This window comes from Pholcus phalangioides, unplaced genomic scaffold (assembly GCF_987345545.1).
Source record: "Pholcus phalangioides strain wild (caught in Gottingen) unplaced genomic scaffold, Ppha-v1.0 ptg000009l_1, whole genome shotgun sequence".
In the NCBI taxonomy this organism is placed as follows: Eukaryota; Metazoa; Arthropoda; class Arachnida; order Araneae; family Pholcidae; genus Pholcus; species Pholcus phalangioides.
Genome location: NW_028301602.1, coordinates 56,183,368 through 56,200,293, shown reverse-complemented (window position 1 = coordinate 56,200,293; position 16,926 = coordinate 56,183,368). Strand labels below are relative to the sequence as shown.

Genomic DNA, 16,926 nt, shown 5'->3' with positions numbered 1-16,926 from the left:
CCCCAAAATGAAACCTGTAAACATGGGGCCCCCGACTTGGAAGCTTGTCGGTCATCCCCCGGAGCGAGTGCCATGAAAAATGTCCATTTGTATTCGTTTTACCAACGAATAAAATCCAGGGCCCCCAACCAATTACCCGGGACACCAATTCGCATACTTTTGGTGGGGCCCCAGACTGGCTTTATCTCGGTCTTCCGCTGTTGCGAATTCTACTACAGAAAAGAATGAGATTCGTCCAGGGCCCCAAAATGAAACCTGTAAACATAGGGCCCCCGACTTGGAAGCTTGTCGGTCATCCCCCGGAGCGAGTGCCATGAAAAATTTTCATTTGTATTTGTTTTACCAACGAATAAAATCCAGGGCCCCCAACCAATTACCCGGGACACCAATTCGCATACTTTTGGTGGGGCCCCAGACTGGCTTTACCTCGGGCTTCGGCTGTTGCAAATTCTACAACAGAAAAGAATGAGATTCATCCAGGGCCCCCAAAACGAAACCTGTAAACATAGGGCCCCCGACTTGGAAGCTTGTCGGTCATCCCCCGGAGCGAGTGCCATGAAAAATTTTCATTTGTATTCGTTTTACCAACGAATAAAATCCAGGGCCCCCAAAATGAAACCTGTAAACATGGGGCCCCCGACTTGGAAGCTTGTCGGTCATCCCCCGGAGCGAGTGCCATGAAAAATGTCCATTTGTATTCGTTTTACCAACGAATAAAATCCAGGGCCCCCAACCAATTACCCGGGACACCAATTCGCATACTTTTGGTGGGGCCCCAGACTGGCTTTATCTCGGGCTTCCGCTGTTGCGAATTCTACAACAGAAAAGAATGAGATTCGTCCAGGGCCCCAAAATGAAACCTGTAAACATGGGGCCCCCGACTTGGAAGCTTGTCGGTCATCCCCCGGAGCGAGTGCCATGAAAAATTTTCATTTGTATTTGTTTTACCAACGAATAAAATCCAGGGTCCCCAACCAATTACCCGGGACACCAATTCGCATACTTTTGGTGGGGCCCCAGACTGGCTTTATCTCGGGCTTCCGCTGTTGCGAATTCTACAACAGAAAAGAATGAGATTCGTCCAGGGCCCCAAAATGAAACCTGTAAACATGGGGCCCCCGACTTGGAAGCTTGTCGGTCATCCCCCGGAGCGAGTGCCATGAAAAATTTTCATTTGTATTTGTTTTACCAACGAATAAAATCCAGGGTCCCCAACCAATTACCCGGGACACCAATTCGCATACTTTTGGTGGGGCCCCAGACTGGCTTTATCTCGGTCTTCCGCTGTTGCGAATTCTACTACAGAAAAGAATGAGATTCGTCCAGGGCCCCAAAATGAAACCTGTAAACATAGGGCCCCCGACTTGGAAGCTTGTCGGTCATCCCCCGGAGCGAGTGCCATGAAAAATTTTCATTTGTATTTGTTTTACCAACGAATAAAATCCAGGGCCCCCAACCAATTACCCGGGACACCAATTCGCATACTTTTGGTGGGGCCCCAGACTGGCTTTATCTCGGTCTTCCGCTGTTGCGAATTCTACTACAGAAAAGAATGAGATTCGTCCAGGGCCCCAAAATGAAACCTGTAAACATAGGGCCGCCGACTTGGAAGCTTGTCGGTCATCCCCCGGAGCGAGTGCCATGAAAAATTTTCATTTGTATTCGTTTTACCAACGAATAAAATCCAGGGCCCCCAAAATGAAACCTGTAAACATAGGGCCCCCGACTTGGAAGCTTGTCGGTAATCCCCCGGAGCGAGTGCCATGAAAAATTTTCATTTGTATTCGTTTTACCAACGAATAAAATCCAGGGCCCCCAAAATGAAACCTGTAAACATGGGGCCCCCGACTTGGAAGCTTGTCGGTCATCCCCCGGAGCGAGTGCCATGAAAAATGTCCATTTGTATTCGTTTTACCAACGAATAAAATCCAGGGCCCCCAACCAATTACCCGGGACACCAATTCGCATACTTTTTGTGGGGCCCCAGACTGGCTTTATCACGGGCTTCCGCTGTTGCGAATTCTACAACAGAAAAGAATGAGATTCGTCCAGGGCCCCAAAATGAAACCTGTAAACATGGGGCCCCCGACTTGGAAGCTTGTCGGTCATCCCCCGGAGCGAGTGCCATGAAAAATTTTCATTTGTATTCGTTTTACCAACGAATAAAATCCAGGGCCCCCAAAATGAAACCTGTAAACATAGGGCCCCCGACTTGGAAGCTTGTCGGTCATCCCCCGGAGCGAGTGCCATGAAAAATTTTCATTTGTATTCGTTTTACCAACGAATAAAATCCAGGGCCCCCAAAATGAAACCTGTAAACATGGGGCCCCCGACTTGGAAGCTTGTCGGTCATTCCCCCGGAGCGAGTGCCATGAAAAATGTCCATTTGTATTCGTTTTACCAACGAATAAAATCCAGGGCCCCCAACCAATTACCCGGGACACCAATTCGCATACTTTTGGTGGGGCCCCAGACTGGCTTTATCTCGGGCTTCCGCTGTTGCGAATTCTACAACAGAAAAGAATGAGATTCGTCCAGGGCCCCAAAATGAAACCTGTAAACATGGGGCCCCCGACTTGGAAGCTTGTCGGTCATCCCCCGGTGCGAGTGCTATGAAAAATTTTCATTTGTATTCGTTTTACCAACAAATAAAATCCAGGGCACCCAAAATGAAACCTGTAAACATGGGCCCCGACTTGGAAGCTTGTCGGCCATCCCATGGAGCGAGTACCATGAAAAATTTTCATTTGTATTCGTTTTACCAACAAATAAAATCCAGGACCCCCCAACCAATTACCCGTGACACCAATTCGCATACTTTTGGTGGGGCCCCAGACTGGATATATCTTTTGCTTCCGCTATCGAAATTTTTCAACGTTAAAGCAGCAAGAAAACAATGAGATCCATCAAGGGCCCCTGGAAATGAAAACTTTTTACTTATACGTGAAATCTTCCCCGGGTACCCCGACCCTGTGTTGGGAGCACTGCTGTTGTGTGTGTATATTACACATATATATATACCTCTCGGCATGAACCTCCCCCCCCCCCACAAAGGAAGGGCTGACAGGGGCCACAACGATTCTTTTCACTTTTTGATTTTTCACACTATAAATTAATCACAGGGGGGCCCCTGAAAAGCTGGTTTGGGGGCTCGAAATCTAAATTCCAGCCTAAGGGCTCTGCTGTAGGATGTAGGAGCCTCTTGGTACATGCACATAACATGGTCCCGATGGGTCAAATGGGTCCCGATATGTGAATATCGACCCAATATCGATATATGATATATGATATCATATCGATATATGAATGTGAATATCGATATATCAATCGAACCCACTTCCGTAACAGAGTTTCCGTCACTCGGTTGCTTAGCAACAGGCCCTTTTCGAGTTTGTTTGTGATTTTATATTATAGAATAGATATATATATACCGTTTTTAGTGTATTTTCGACAGCCAGGGGGGGGGGGGGGCAACGGCCCCCTCCCCCCCCCCCCCCAAATGACGGGCCTGGTTGATCGACTCGTTCAAATAAGTTTTTACCTGTAATTACATAGAGGTTCGCATATTACAGCATTTAATGAAGAAAAATCTTGAACGTCAAAAAAGTTTGAGAAACACTTGTCCAGTAGCACCATAGACATAATATAGAACAGGCCACGCACTCTCTTGATTAGCTTGGAGAATAGAGGAATAACGCTCTTTTATATATTTCATTGTGTATTAATTGCAATTAAATATGTTCAAAACAATTATGCGTATCACGCTAGTTTTTTTAATGTTTAGTTTTAGAAACCGTGTTATTAGAAATCGGTCACTTGTTAGTTGTTCTAATTTCAGCCTTTATATTTCAATCAAAAGTTTGCTTCCATTTGAACATTTCACGCCTAAAAGCTCAAAAATGAAAAATGTAGTGTGGGACAAATCGCCAAACGCCAACTTTGCGGTCTAACCACACTCAGTCTAAAAGACATGGGAATAATTTAGTTTAAAATGTCAAATGCAATGTGTGTGCTGCGATAAATATGATAAATGCAATTGTTATGCATACTTACCGAGCATTTTAATAAGTTTGATAAATTTCCCTAAATTTATCACTTTTACTGATGATTATGCATAGTACCCACGCGTCGTTGAAAAAGAAATCGATAAATTTCCCTAAATTTATCGCTTTTACAAGCGATTATACATAATACCTAAGCGTCGCGTCGTGGTAAACATGATAAAATAAATCGTGCTATATGATATACTATACATGATAATTCATATATTGTATCATTATATTGGGGTCCGTTAATCACGCATACTATACTCATTTGGAATTTTTTCATATTCACTAATTACACTTAGGTATTATACATAATCACAGGTAAAGGCGATAAATGTTAAGCATTTATCAACTTTGCCAATGACACTTGGTTATTATGCATATTCACCGGTAATAATGATAGATTTACCAAGACGATTTATCGCATTACATATCCATCCGAAACTGAGCGAATAGGTTGTAAATATTTTAGTTCACATAAATAATGCATTTCAAACCATTGAAAGTCAAGAAACGTGTTATTAGAAACGAAACACAGTATTAAGCAAAGAGTGTAAAGGAGTGAAACCATTAATAGACTCTAATACTTGTAATAAATACATGATACGAAGGAATTTCTTTTCGTTCATAGATGTAGCCACGCATCGCATGACCTAGCGCGAGAAACACTGAGCGGCCTATTTGCGCGGTCTATTCATATATTTTTGTCTATGGTATAGCCTACATATCGTAGTAGCGTCGACCCTGAAACTGCAGAGCTTTAGTGATTTTTTAGGGCATTTTTTGCATTCGCTTACTAACTCAACATCCTAATTGCCAACAGCTTCTTCCTCTCCCCCCCCCCCCCATTAATGTAGAATGCTTTTAATTTCTTGTGGAACCTTTTCGAAAATTTATATTATTCTGCTTTGTGAATTTCATTGAAAGTATTTCAATATTCGAATCTCCATTAGGGGTGAAACGAATAGATTTTCCACCAACGTAATGAGTGTTTCTGCCGGAAAACATTCTACTGTGTCCAGAACTGAGAAGCTTCCAAAAATGGATTTATTATCATTATTGTTATTAATTTTTTTGTCATTATTCATTGCCGACGTTACCCTCAATCAGCGAATAACTCGTATTTAGATAGTGAATTTGCAAACGGTTGGAACGGTTAGGTTTGATTCTCACCGTTGGAAAATTTGATTCACGTGGGAGAATTTCTCCCATGAAATTCTAATTTGTGATTGTTTAAGGCAGGGATCTCTTCAACCTATCAGATATTTTTATAACTAAGATTAAACTGAAAGAAATGGTAAAAGCCGGAACTATATCCTTCGCTTATGTTGTCTCAAAACGGTAAATGCTTTTATTCATTTATTGCGCCGGATGAATTTCAGTTATTTGTTCCTTTTGAATTATTTTCGCACGGAACTATTCACGAAAACTACTGTGTATGTTTCGCCGCTTTCAAGCGATGCTCGTTCTTGAGGCCGGAGTTTGTTCTCGGATATCGATCGATTTAGAGCAAAATCCTCTCCATGATTTACAAGCCCGTGGTGAAAATATAATGAATAGCCTGCCACTCACACAAACCATTCACTTCGGAGTTGATGAAAAGGGGTTAAGGGACAAACACTCATTTCCAGGAAAATGCCCGACAGTCTTCGAATACCATCAGCTGTTTTATTATTATACATGTATGCATATATTTAGAGAAAGATTTACTCTCCAGTTGTTAATACAAGATATACGGAAAAAATTATATATGTATATATATATATGTCACCCCATCTGGTGGCCTGATGTCATTTACGAGCCATAGCTAATTTTTGTCACCGACCATATATGCACGGTACCATTCATCATATATATATGTGCTCCATTGGTTAAAATTTCTATCTGTCACTATAGCTTAGTTGGTAGAGCACTCGCCCAGCGTTCGAAAGACCAGGATTCGAGCAGCACCTCCTAGAGATATAAGGCCTCCACACGGGTTGCCTAGTTCATCTGTAACGTCATTAAGATTACCTAGCAAGTTTGCCACATTTTGAATCACAGCATCCTATTTCGTTTCTTCTTATTTTAGCGTAGAATCTTCCTGGTTGGCTCACAAATATCGCATAGTGATTGGATGTGGGCCATAGAAATCGCCAATTCTGAGCCCGATCATTTCTTTTCCGCACAACGATGATACTGGCACGTGCAGGGAATTTTTTCCCCCTGAATATTCTGAGGGAAAATTGACTACTTGCTGACGTCACGAGCAGCGTATGGAGGTCTTCTATCTCCAGGAGGTGCTGGTTCGAGTCCAGGTAGGGACAGAGATGAAATATTTTTCCAAAAATCAGTATCTCTACAAAATTAGCCAGTTTTTCTGCATATATGCACATATGCCTTCCACTGCTAATTCCAACGCGAGACATAAAATACAGTGAGTGAAGCTTAATGCCGCACATCTTAATTGTTTTGCGAACGCATACCTTCATATATTTTCCTTAATTCGCTTTTTGACCTGTGGTAGCCCAAGATAGGGTCGGCCCAGCCTAAACGTATTCACCTTTTTTTTCAATGGGCATTTAAAATATTTATATTTTTAAATAAATTTCTAGCATATTTCATTCCTTTAAATTTTTTTCCCACTGATTGGAAAAAAATTCTGCTTTTTTTTTTCAACACAAAAATAGTCAACGCGGTTTCGTATATCATATTATTGTGTTACCGTATTCCCCCCCCCCCGCCTCCCGCATTAGCGGGCATGGTAAACATCGAGGGAGACCACCATGCCGGGAAGAACACTCGAATTATCCGGCATACCGGGAAATTCGAGTCGCAGATTTTGGAAAATTCTGGACTTTGGGAATAGGTTGAATTTGCTGATTTGATACTTGTCTGTTCTCTGCATTTCAAGATCTTCCGATTCCTGTTTTACGAACTACGTTGGAGATAATTCGAATTTCACGCTTACTTTAGCTACCATTAATCCTGGTTTATTGCAAATGTCGGATACTAAGCATATTCGTTGTCGTAAATTAGATGAGCTGAATAGAAAAGTTAGTTGACCATGAAGTATTTTTTTTTTTTATTATTTGAACAAGTGTTTAAGATTTGGATAAGCAGAGCAAAAAATTAAGAATTGCATTGCAAAACATAATGTGCGTTCAAAACGACAGCACATTTCTTCGATCTCTGAACATGCAAAAACAAAAAACCTCTAGCAAAATGCGATATTTGTACTTCGTATGGGACTCGCGATAACTAGATTATAGAAATAATTATTAATAAATGCACAAAATAAATAAATACTCAATTTTCATTACCGTTATTTAAATTCTTGGACAAAACACCGTTTACTGCAGTGAAAACTGTTATTTTATTCTAATTCGCATAATTAATGTCGGTCTTGTGTGACTGTATCATTTGATCGTAATTTAATCTCGCTTTTCCCGGCATGCCGATAATGGACCGCTCAAACACCAAACATGGCCCCCGCTCTGTCCCTTGTGGGACGATAATGGACCAGACTCCCACATTCAAAAAGCTGGTGTCTCTCAATTTTTATACAAATACACCACAACAGGCAAAATGCCCAACGAGGTGGCTGAGAAAAAGATGCCCATAAAAATATGGATGTCATATACTGTATTGCAAAAATTTATATAGCAACATTTTTAAGGCATAAAAGCTAATGTGGTAGATGATGGGGAGGGGGGAAAGGAAATATGCCATTTTCAACATTTATCGGCAATGTTTCTGTAAATATCGTGGCTTTTTATCATTTAAAAATGAATACGAAAAAAAAAAAAAAACTCATCGATTCGAAGTCTTAGAAAAATTAGCCCAAATTACTTCACATTTGTATTCTCAATATAAACTTACGTAGTTGGTTGAATAATGATTTAATTAATGTCCTATAAATTTTAATTAATTTTTTAAAATAAATTTTTATTGAGTAAAAGTAATATTCTCTATTTTATTATTACCTGTTTTTAGGCATTAAGACTGAAAATCTATCGGGATGTCCCATTAAGTCTTTAATGAAATTTCACGATCTTGGGCTTTCTACGCATGCAAAAAGACACACGTTTAAAAATGGCATTCATTAATTTTATGCAACTAATGGAAAATTGGAATTACGTCTGCTTTTCCAATTAGAAAATTTATATGTTTATCTTTCCAATCTATGATTTTTTTTTAGTAACTTGTATGAAAACTTTATATCAATATTTATACGCAGTTTCAAATCATCAGCATAACGATTCGTATCTTACGAGTAAAAAATCGATCGATAATTATTCTATAATAAAAATGGATTTATTTTATGAAGAAACTTCCAACGCAACGTGCACATAACACGATCCGATATCTCCTTATTTCTCGCATTTGAGGTTTCATTTATTTTCCCGGGAAATAATTTATTTCAAGAACACAATTCAGAACTCTGTCATTAAAATAAGAGACGGGAAAGACATTCCAATAAAAGCATGCGTATCGAAATGAAACTATCTTTTACTTTCTGAGGTGATATCTTTGCATTTATGTGTGTGTGTAGAAAAAGAAATAGCGTGTGTTGGAATATGTATTCTTTCTTTCTTTCCTTATTCTTTCTTCGTAGATTCCTTATTTTAAAGATAAAAATAAAATAAATGTGAACCCACACACACGCACACATTTTGTTATTGGATTTTTTTGAGCGATGAGGTTTCAAACAACGAAATTTTGCTGCCGAAAATTCTCTCTTCTTTGAGCCTCGACACATTAAATTAAAGAAAAAAAACTATTTCAAAAGGAAAATTCCTTCAACTAATGTCAAGGAAAACAATTTCCTGTAATACAGACAGGAAAATATTTTATACTTGTAAATATATTTTTTTTTAGTTATGAGGAAGGAATATGCAGGAATGTGTAAGAGAAACTTCACAAGAATTTTTAGATTTTTCTCGAGAAAAGTAATTATATTTTTTCACCATATAAAGAGTGGCCACTTTTACTGTCGTAATTTCTTGACCGGCAATCTTAGAGGGAATTTCCAATCGCCAAAAAATGTTTCAAGTGTTGTCACCATCATCCGAGAACGCGGTGAAGGAATAAAAAACGAATTTCTTAGTAAGATGCAAATTTGCCAATTTTTTTTTTCCTTATTTCTTCCTGGGGCTGGGATCATATCTATTAAAAAAATGTTTTCATACACTCATGTTACACAAAAAAAAAACAACCCATAATATTAGGACCAAAACCTTGGCCGAGCTATAGTTAATTGACGTTGAAGCATTTTTTTCATGAGAAATGGGGTTGATGCACAGTCATTCACGTGACAAATAGTTTTTATTAACTTATAATTTAATATACTCATCTCAGGAGCTAACAACTAATGTCACGTCATTGAATGAGATCGCTGGAAAATTATATTAGCTTTATTAATAATATATGTACATTTTTGTACGATGAAATGAGATGAATGATAGAGACGAAATTATAGAATTTTTCGAATGATGAATTTCCAGATGAGAAAAATCCTTAAAATTTATTACAGTCGAACCCCGTTATAGTGAACCATCTGCGGACCCAATAAAAAGTTCACTATAACCCAAGGTTCACTATATCCAAATTAGTTGAAACATTGGTATTCCTTGTGCATTTGAGATGGTGGTTTTGTTGAAAACATTCACTGCGATAACACAATTTACTGATAAGTTATTAATCATTTTAATTGACAATTAATCGAATAACAGAAAGGAAAAATTTTCAAGTAATATTATTTGCTTTTATTTTTGCATCCTATGGTTGATTTATTATTGTTGAATGAATACATTTCGATTTTAAGTAAAGCTCATAAATTTTCTTATCGACGATTAGGAAAGAGTCCAAAGTTTTTTTGTCCACATTTTCCATAAAAAAAAGTATTCAGAATGTTTGCATCCCTTTTCACTTCAGAGACCGACGTCCTGTAGCTTCTTTGCTCAATTCAGATTTTTTTCGTGAGCAGCGATGATAATTCTGCGATTTTTCCAGATGTTGGGAAACCTGTAAATTTTAATAAGGAAAGTTCCTTGCATATATTACCGATTGCTGGCTCCACGGCCGTAACTGGGCTACTTCACCAAACACTAACTCTGGCCATATCGCTTCATTGCAGTTTACTGCCATGAGCTGGGGTGGACCAGTGGATTCCTAGAAACAGCGGAGATGGTGGAAGAGCGGGATTTGACACCGAAGTCAAGGAATGCCGTCTTTTGTGATCCTAAATAAGTAACCTTACCTTTAAAAAACTGGGAAAAAAATCTGTGGAAGGGACATTTCAGTTCACTATAAGCGTTTAAAATAACATTAGTTAAATATCTGTTCAGTTGGACCATCGAAAAAGTTCACTTAACCGAGAGTTCTCTATACCCCGGGTTCGCTATAGCGAGGTTTGACTATATATGAAAACTGGACGTCTCTAAAACTCGATCAATTTCGGTCTCTTGATTTTTTCCTTTTTTATTTAAAATGTCGGTGCATGAAACTTTTAACTTTTTAACATAAACATAAACTTAACATAAACTTTTAACTGGATTAAACCCAGGAACCGTACAAAAATTTAAATTCCATAACTTTTTTAGAAATTAATTTTTAGACTCCTTTTCAGATGATCATTGATCTTTTTTGTCATACCACGGTTATTTTCTGCGCACAAGAGCTAATTAAATCGGGACCTACAATTTATTGCCGATTCCGAACGGCAGCTTTCGACATTTTGCCTGTTTTTATATTCACCTAGAGGTTGGTACGCTAACCCCAATCTTTGTGGGACTCCCTGCGATAGCAATCTTTTTCTTGGCCATGCTGTCAACATCTCTGTTGTACGTCCGCGTCAGGGAAAGTTTCTGGTAAGTAAGAATCAGGTACGAATTTTTCACCTCTAAATATCCTTTAGTGCTTTCGGTGGGTGCTTCTTATCGACCTGAGCTACCGCGCCCTCTTGGATGATGGTTGACAATATTTTGAACATTTGTTGTAACTGCAAGTAAGTCTAAGACCAACAAACCGTTGTTGAACAGGAGTAGATACCCTATATTTACGTACACCCCCAAAGTTCTACATCATCGTCATCTTTGATTCGACGATGAATTGGTACATTGATCAGTGCTACTTTTCATTTGATGCAGAAGAATTTCTAATCAGATATCGTTGTTACAGTCCACCTGTCTGCAGCACAAGATAACCGAGGTTTTCGCGATCTGATACCGTTTATACGCTTAGAGAGTTTTACGTTTTCTCTTATTTAAATTTAATATATTAATATATATATATATTTATATTTATTTATTTATTTATTATTATTTTTTTCACATGGTAGAAAATCCAATTTTATACTGTGCCTAAAAATTTAAAACATACTGTAGTTCTTTTATGAAAATTATCATCCATAACAAATAATAAAAAAAACACGAACCAACATTTTTAAAAATACGGCCTGTTTTCTAATTTATTTATTTGTTTTTCTGTTGGCCTAAAAGTACTTAGATATGAGTCGGGGTTCTTTTTTTTCTATGTATAACTCATCCTCCAGGGTACACGCATAAAATATATTTTTGTAATCACATCGTTTATAAATTATGACCACTTTTAGGATACCACCGATAACAAAATCAGACGGATTTACGTACCTCCAGAAACCAAACAATTTTCAAGTGTTGAATTCTAACGCTGAACGTTTGATTTTATTGTTGATTGCTTATTTCATTCCCCTTACGATGAGTTTCATATAACTTCGCCTCAAAGTTAATGGGTATGGCAATCTGATATATGGAGTTCCATTAATTTTTTTCAGCATTAGAGTAAAGCTCGAGTTTCGTCAATCTTGATAGTCCTGTTACGGAACGCCGTGTCAATTAAATTTCGGTTGTTGATTGGGTTAGTTGGACGTCGTTATAGTAGGTGAAATTGGATGATAACCTTGTAAAGATTGATATCAATTGGAACGAAATTCTCGAATTACCAATATATCAATCTTTAGAGATGAGGAAACTTTGTAAACATTAAAAAACGTGTATTTTTATACATTCGCGAAAGTAATTTTGCTAGTATTATTTGGTGGATTAAAAGGTCCATTAGTTATTCAAAATGTTGTAGCATTGTGTTCTATATTAAACGCAGCAACAAAAATAAAATTCATTTTCATTTTTCCCAAGTACGTGGCGTATAAGGATGAAAGAAAGGTAATAAAACACATTGTTATATTAAAATCGCTATCAAATAATGGAAGACATCAAAATATCTTCTCAGACATGAATAATAATCATAATCGCGCGATTTACTTAACCTTTTTGTTCTATGTTTTTAAAGGTTTTAATTTTTTTTTTCTAGTTAAGAGCTGAGGTACACGTATGTCTACAATGATGCAAGTAAAGATACCTACCCAAATTAATTAATTAATTTTTTTAATAAAATTTTCTTTTTAAGAGGCATTTTTACATACAATAAACACAAATAAATCAAAAAAAAATTTTTAATAGCCAATTTCGGTTCACGGCTGAAGAGGTTAACCTTTTCCTGGTCGTGAAATGGGCTGTTCGAAAGTTTCGTGGACCTGCAACAATGCGCTAATTCCATGATTGTCACGAATATAATTGGTGTTGTGCTTTCTTTATGCGATTGTAACAGCAAACGTGTGGTTGCTATTTTATCACTATAAAAGTTGAACTATAGTGCTTACATTAGAATGGCGGAACAATTCTGTTTTCAAACCATTAATTGAACTGAAAGGGAAAATAACAATTTTATTATTTAACCACTTGGTTGACGCAAAGATTGGGAATCCTTGCGACTATTAACTACGAATAAATTTCCCGAATTCTTGATATAGAATAGCCATCGCCGATGAGTACTAGATCATACTTTCCGATCGTTCAAAAATATACCTGAACTGCTTCATGCAGAATAATAGATTATCCTTCAAGATAATGTTTTGATACGTGCAGATTACCTTAATGCGTTCAAAAGCCTCGTTTGCCGCCCATCAGCTCCACCAAGAAGTCTTTTAGCGAAGAAAACTAAATCAAATCATCAAATGAAAAGAAATAATAAAAATAATTATTGGAAGCAAAACTAACAAATCGATATAAAAATCAAAGTAAATAGAAATCTTTTTTTTCAATGCTTTTTTTGGGCACCTGTTCGAATCGGTGCTCAGTTGGCCTACCTCTTGAAATGGCACTGAATGTGGCACGGATCGTTACCTCACTCACGGGTGTGAAACTTGCTTGCGAAGATTATGGAATTTTCTCTGAGAAACGGTGTTTTTAGTGTGACGGGTCGTGTGAAGAGTGTATTAGTGATGGTGGTGCACTTACGAAATTTGCGTACAAGCTTGTAATTTTGAATGTCCGGATTTGGTCTAACTTTAGCCTAACTGGGCTGTACTAGAACTGCAATCTAACTCGATGGCGTATCTTTTAGAACGCGATGGCACCTCAAACGACGTATGCTGTTTGAAAAGATTCCTACGTAGTGATCATAGCATCAATACGGCCTTGCCGACCAAAAACATCATGCATCAATTCTCAGTATATTCGTTACGGCACGAATATCTTCAAAAGCACACCATCCGAGAGCAAGGAAGAGACATTGAGCCTTGTCAAATGATGTTCAATATCGAAGCGTTTATATCATGTTGCACGAAGAAAAATTTCAGCGTATCCTTATCCATATCTTATTTATCAAACAAATATCTTGTTACCTTTCCTGTTGTTACGTAGAAAAAAAAAGTGAGTTCACGGAATATAAGATAAACTTATTGATTATATATATTTCTCTCTCTCTCGTTATACCTTAGGGATCCGCCATGTCATTCCAGATAACGTCTCTGGCCGGAACTCATCCTTTACTTGTGCTGATAAACCCAAAAAGTGGAGGCCGTCAGGGAATGAGGTATTTCACAAAAAATAATACTATCACTATCATTATTACACATACGTGTGCACGTTATATGTATTGTATATAGTAGTTTTCCTGTGTCAACATAATACTCGAGAGAAACAAGACAAAGGAACCTTCTTCCTCGAGTTTTGTTCAACGCTGTTTTTCACTAACAAAACAGTACGCGCCAGACTGAAACAAAAATTTGCCAGTTACCATGTGAATAGACTGTCGAGAAAAGAGTCTTAACACTGATGTTCGAAAATAAGCGTAACTTGTTCTTTTTCCTCTCCAAGGAACAGACTTACTGCAGATAAAAACATGCGATAGCTGTCATTCTTCATCCGTGTCTCGGTGCATTACATCCAATACTGTTTCTTTCTTCGCTGTTTATTGTGAATATCAAATATTCTCCGAAAATTTTGTCTGGAATGGAATATTTCGGAAAAAAAAATAATCTTGGAAGAGAATTTTCTGTAAGTGTTTCACAACATATGTGTAGTAAGAAATTACGGAAAAATTCTCTCAGGCCATTTAGCAACAATTTTAAACAACACACATTTCTGAAACTCCTTCGATTAAACAGGAGTTATGGCAATTGTCATATCGAGCAGCGTAACCACGTCACTGAAAACTAGCGTTTGGTTTCAAGAATTTTGATAGTAATAAGTCTATGCAATCATTTTAAATGTTGAATGCAGTGTTTTCGCTTTTTTTTTAAAGTACAGTTAACTTCGGTTAACAAGCATACTTCGTTTCGTGAACATGCTCGTTATCCGAAACACTCGTATATCGAATCAAACTTTCTTATAGGAAACAATGGAAACTCGAATGATTCGTTCCACAATTATTCATACACATATAAAATTGACTAATTAAAACATCATTCAATCAATAATAAATAATACAATACAACAATCTTATGATAAATAATACAACAATCTTATAATACACTAATAAAATAACTCGATAAATAAACATGCAATACACACACACACACAATGTTTAATGTTTAGAAATGAACTTACTCTAAACGACGAAAGAGAGGAGGACTATCATTTATGACGATTTACGGACTCGCTATTGGCTGCAAAATTATTCTTTTTCCCTGACTTTGAAAAAAAATCAATGAAAAGAACAAAAGAACAATATGACACTTGCTTTTGCTTCCTTCTTAGGATTGTGAGGAAATTGGAAATCGTATTGTCGTTGGCTTGATTCATTTCTCGGACACTACGACAGCCTTATTTGAGTGGTTCTGTTCTACAAAATTTTCCACGGAGATTCTCACATTTTATATTAATGATTTTAAGGCAGTGCCCTCATAACTCCTTTGTTGTATTTAACCCGCTTATTCTTCTTTAATATATAGATTTAGGCTTATAGAATCTTGCGATGGCGGCTACTTCCATACCCTCCTTTCACATACTTTGCGATTATTACCTTCTCCAGAGTAATCATCCCATATATATACGGCTTTTTCTCTCAACCTTCTTCAGCGTGGAAGCTATTATTGCAGTACATAAACTAAAACATCATATTTCACTGCATTTGGACGATGAATAAAAAAAGGCTTTAAATGTACATACCCGTGGTTACAATGCTACATCTAGTTTCGTATCATAAACAGTCACGCTCGCACGTAGGTTCAAAATTTGTTCAAAAATTTTTGCTCTTTAACCGAATCACTGCTTAACCGGAGTTCCATTGTACTTATTTCTGTGGATTTTATGATATCTTCGTGGAAGCAGTAGGTCGATAAGATATTCACCTACTGTACCGAAGGATGTTCATAGATGTCTAGAGTTCCATACCCGATTCGTCCTCGTCAGAATCTTTCTTGATACAAATAACTTGCAACAGATGGCAGAATGACCAATTGCTGCAGCAGGATATCTCCCACACCGAGAAGTTTCCGCACTCACCGACGAAAGATATGGATAAAGTAAATTGCAGTTCACGCCAAACAGTTTGGAATCGTTATAAATTGTAGGTTCCTGTCAAATTAGACATAGTGTGCAGAAAATAACTGGTGAGACAAAAAAATTATCTATAAGGGGCCGTTCAAGTATTACGTAAGCAAATTTTTAGCCATTTTTGACCCCCCTCCCCCCCCCCCCTTGTCAGCAAAATTTCGTCATCAGCTCTGCTCCTCTGAATCCTAACTCATATTTTCATAAAGGGTGGTTGATGGCATAAGCATTATCCAAACCCTCCTCCCGCCCCCCCCCATCGATGATGACGTAATACTTGAACGGCCCCTAATAACTTATCTGCCTGTCGAAGATTCCAAATTGTTTTCAACCCTTTCACCAGCATATCAGAAATCACTGAACACCCTACAAAAAATTTCATACCTTTTTTTATGAAGTAGCCTTCCTTCCGACTGTAAGCAAGTGCAAATTAAGGGGTGAAAAATTTTTGTTTCAATGAAAAAATCAGCTTTACAAAATATCTGGGTTTGTCATTGGTCAAATACTGTAAAAGACTTTTAATAAAAAAGCGAGATATCTCGTCAGTGCCGATTACACTGTTGAGCTCGTCTCCGAGTATATTAATAAACATGAAATCATGAGAAACGATTTTAAGGAATATACGAAAAAAACTATTGGAAAACATAAAAAAGTTGTATATACTTTTTTTACTTCGGTTTAAGGGCGATGCCGTTTATTCAGAGTCCATTTTTTAGTGACGAGTGCGAATGCATTTTTTACGAAAGTCCATTCGATAACAAAAATTCTTTTTGACACGGAAAAGACAAGTCAAAAAGAAAAATAAATGAAATGATGTCGGACTTTCCCCGACAGCGTGACGTATTATGGCTTTCTGGTCATGTCTGGATGTCCATATTCGTCTTTGCAGAGAGTTTCCGCCTCCATTTTCATCTTCGATGCCATTGTTTTCCTTCCCCCCGTGCTCCATTCTTCTTTCTTTATATCTTCCTTAAGAAAGGAATTACTTTCGAACATATTTCTGTCACCATTTCTAAAGAATATTT

The 16,926-nt window shown here is 37.5% G+C and overlaps 1 protein-coding gene across 6 annotated transcripts in view; it reads left to right on the top strand.

Annotated features, from left to right (window-relative positions):
• The window catches only part of Dgk (diacyl glycerol kinase 1), a 283,957-nt gene that overhangs the window by 219,642 nt on the left and 47,389 nt on the right, over nt 1–16,926 (top strand). For 4 of the 6 annotated variants that reach the window (XM_089236591.1, XM_089236593.1, XM_089236590.1 and 1 more), the window contains exons 17-18: nt 12,203–12,229; nt 13,846–13,940. In XM_089236591.1, coding sequence (XP_089092717.1) covers nt 12,203–12,229; nt 13,846–13,940 — 122 coding nt within the window. The remainder of the gene's footprint in view (nt 1–12,202; nt 12,230–13,845; nt 13,941–16,926) is intronic. The other 2 variants (XM_089236594.1, XM_089236592.1) reach the window with 1 other exon arrangement.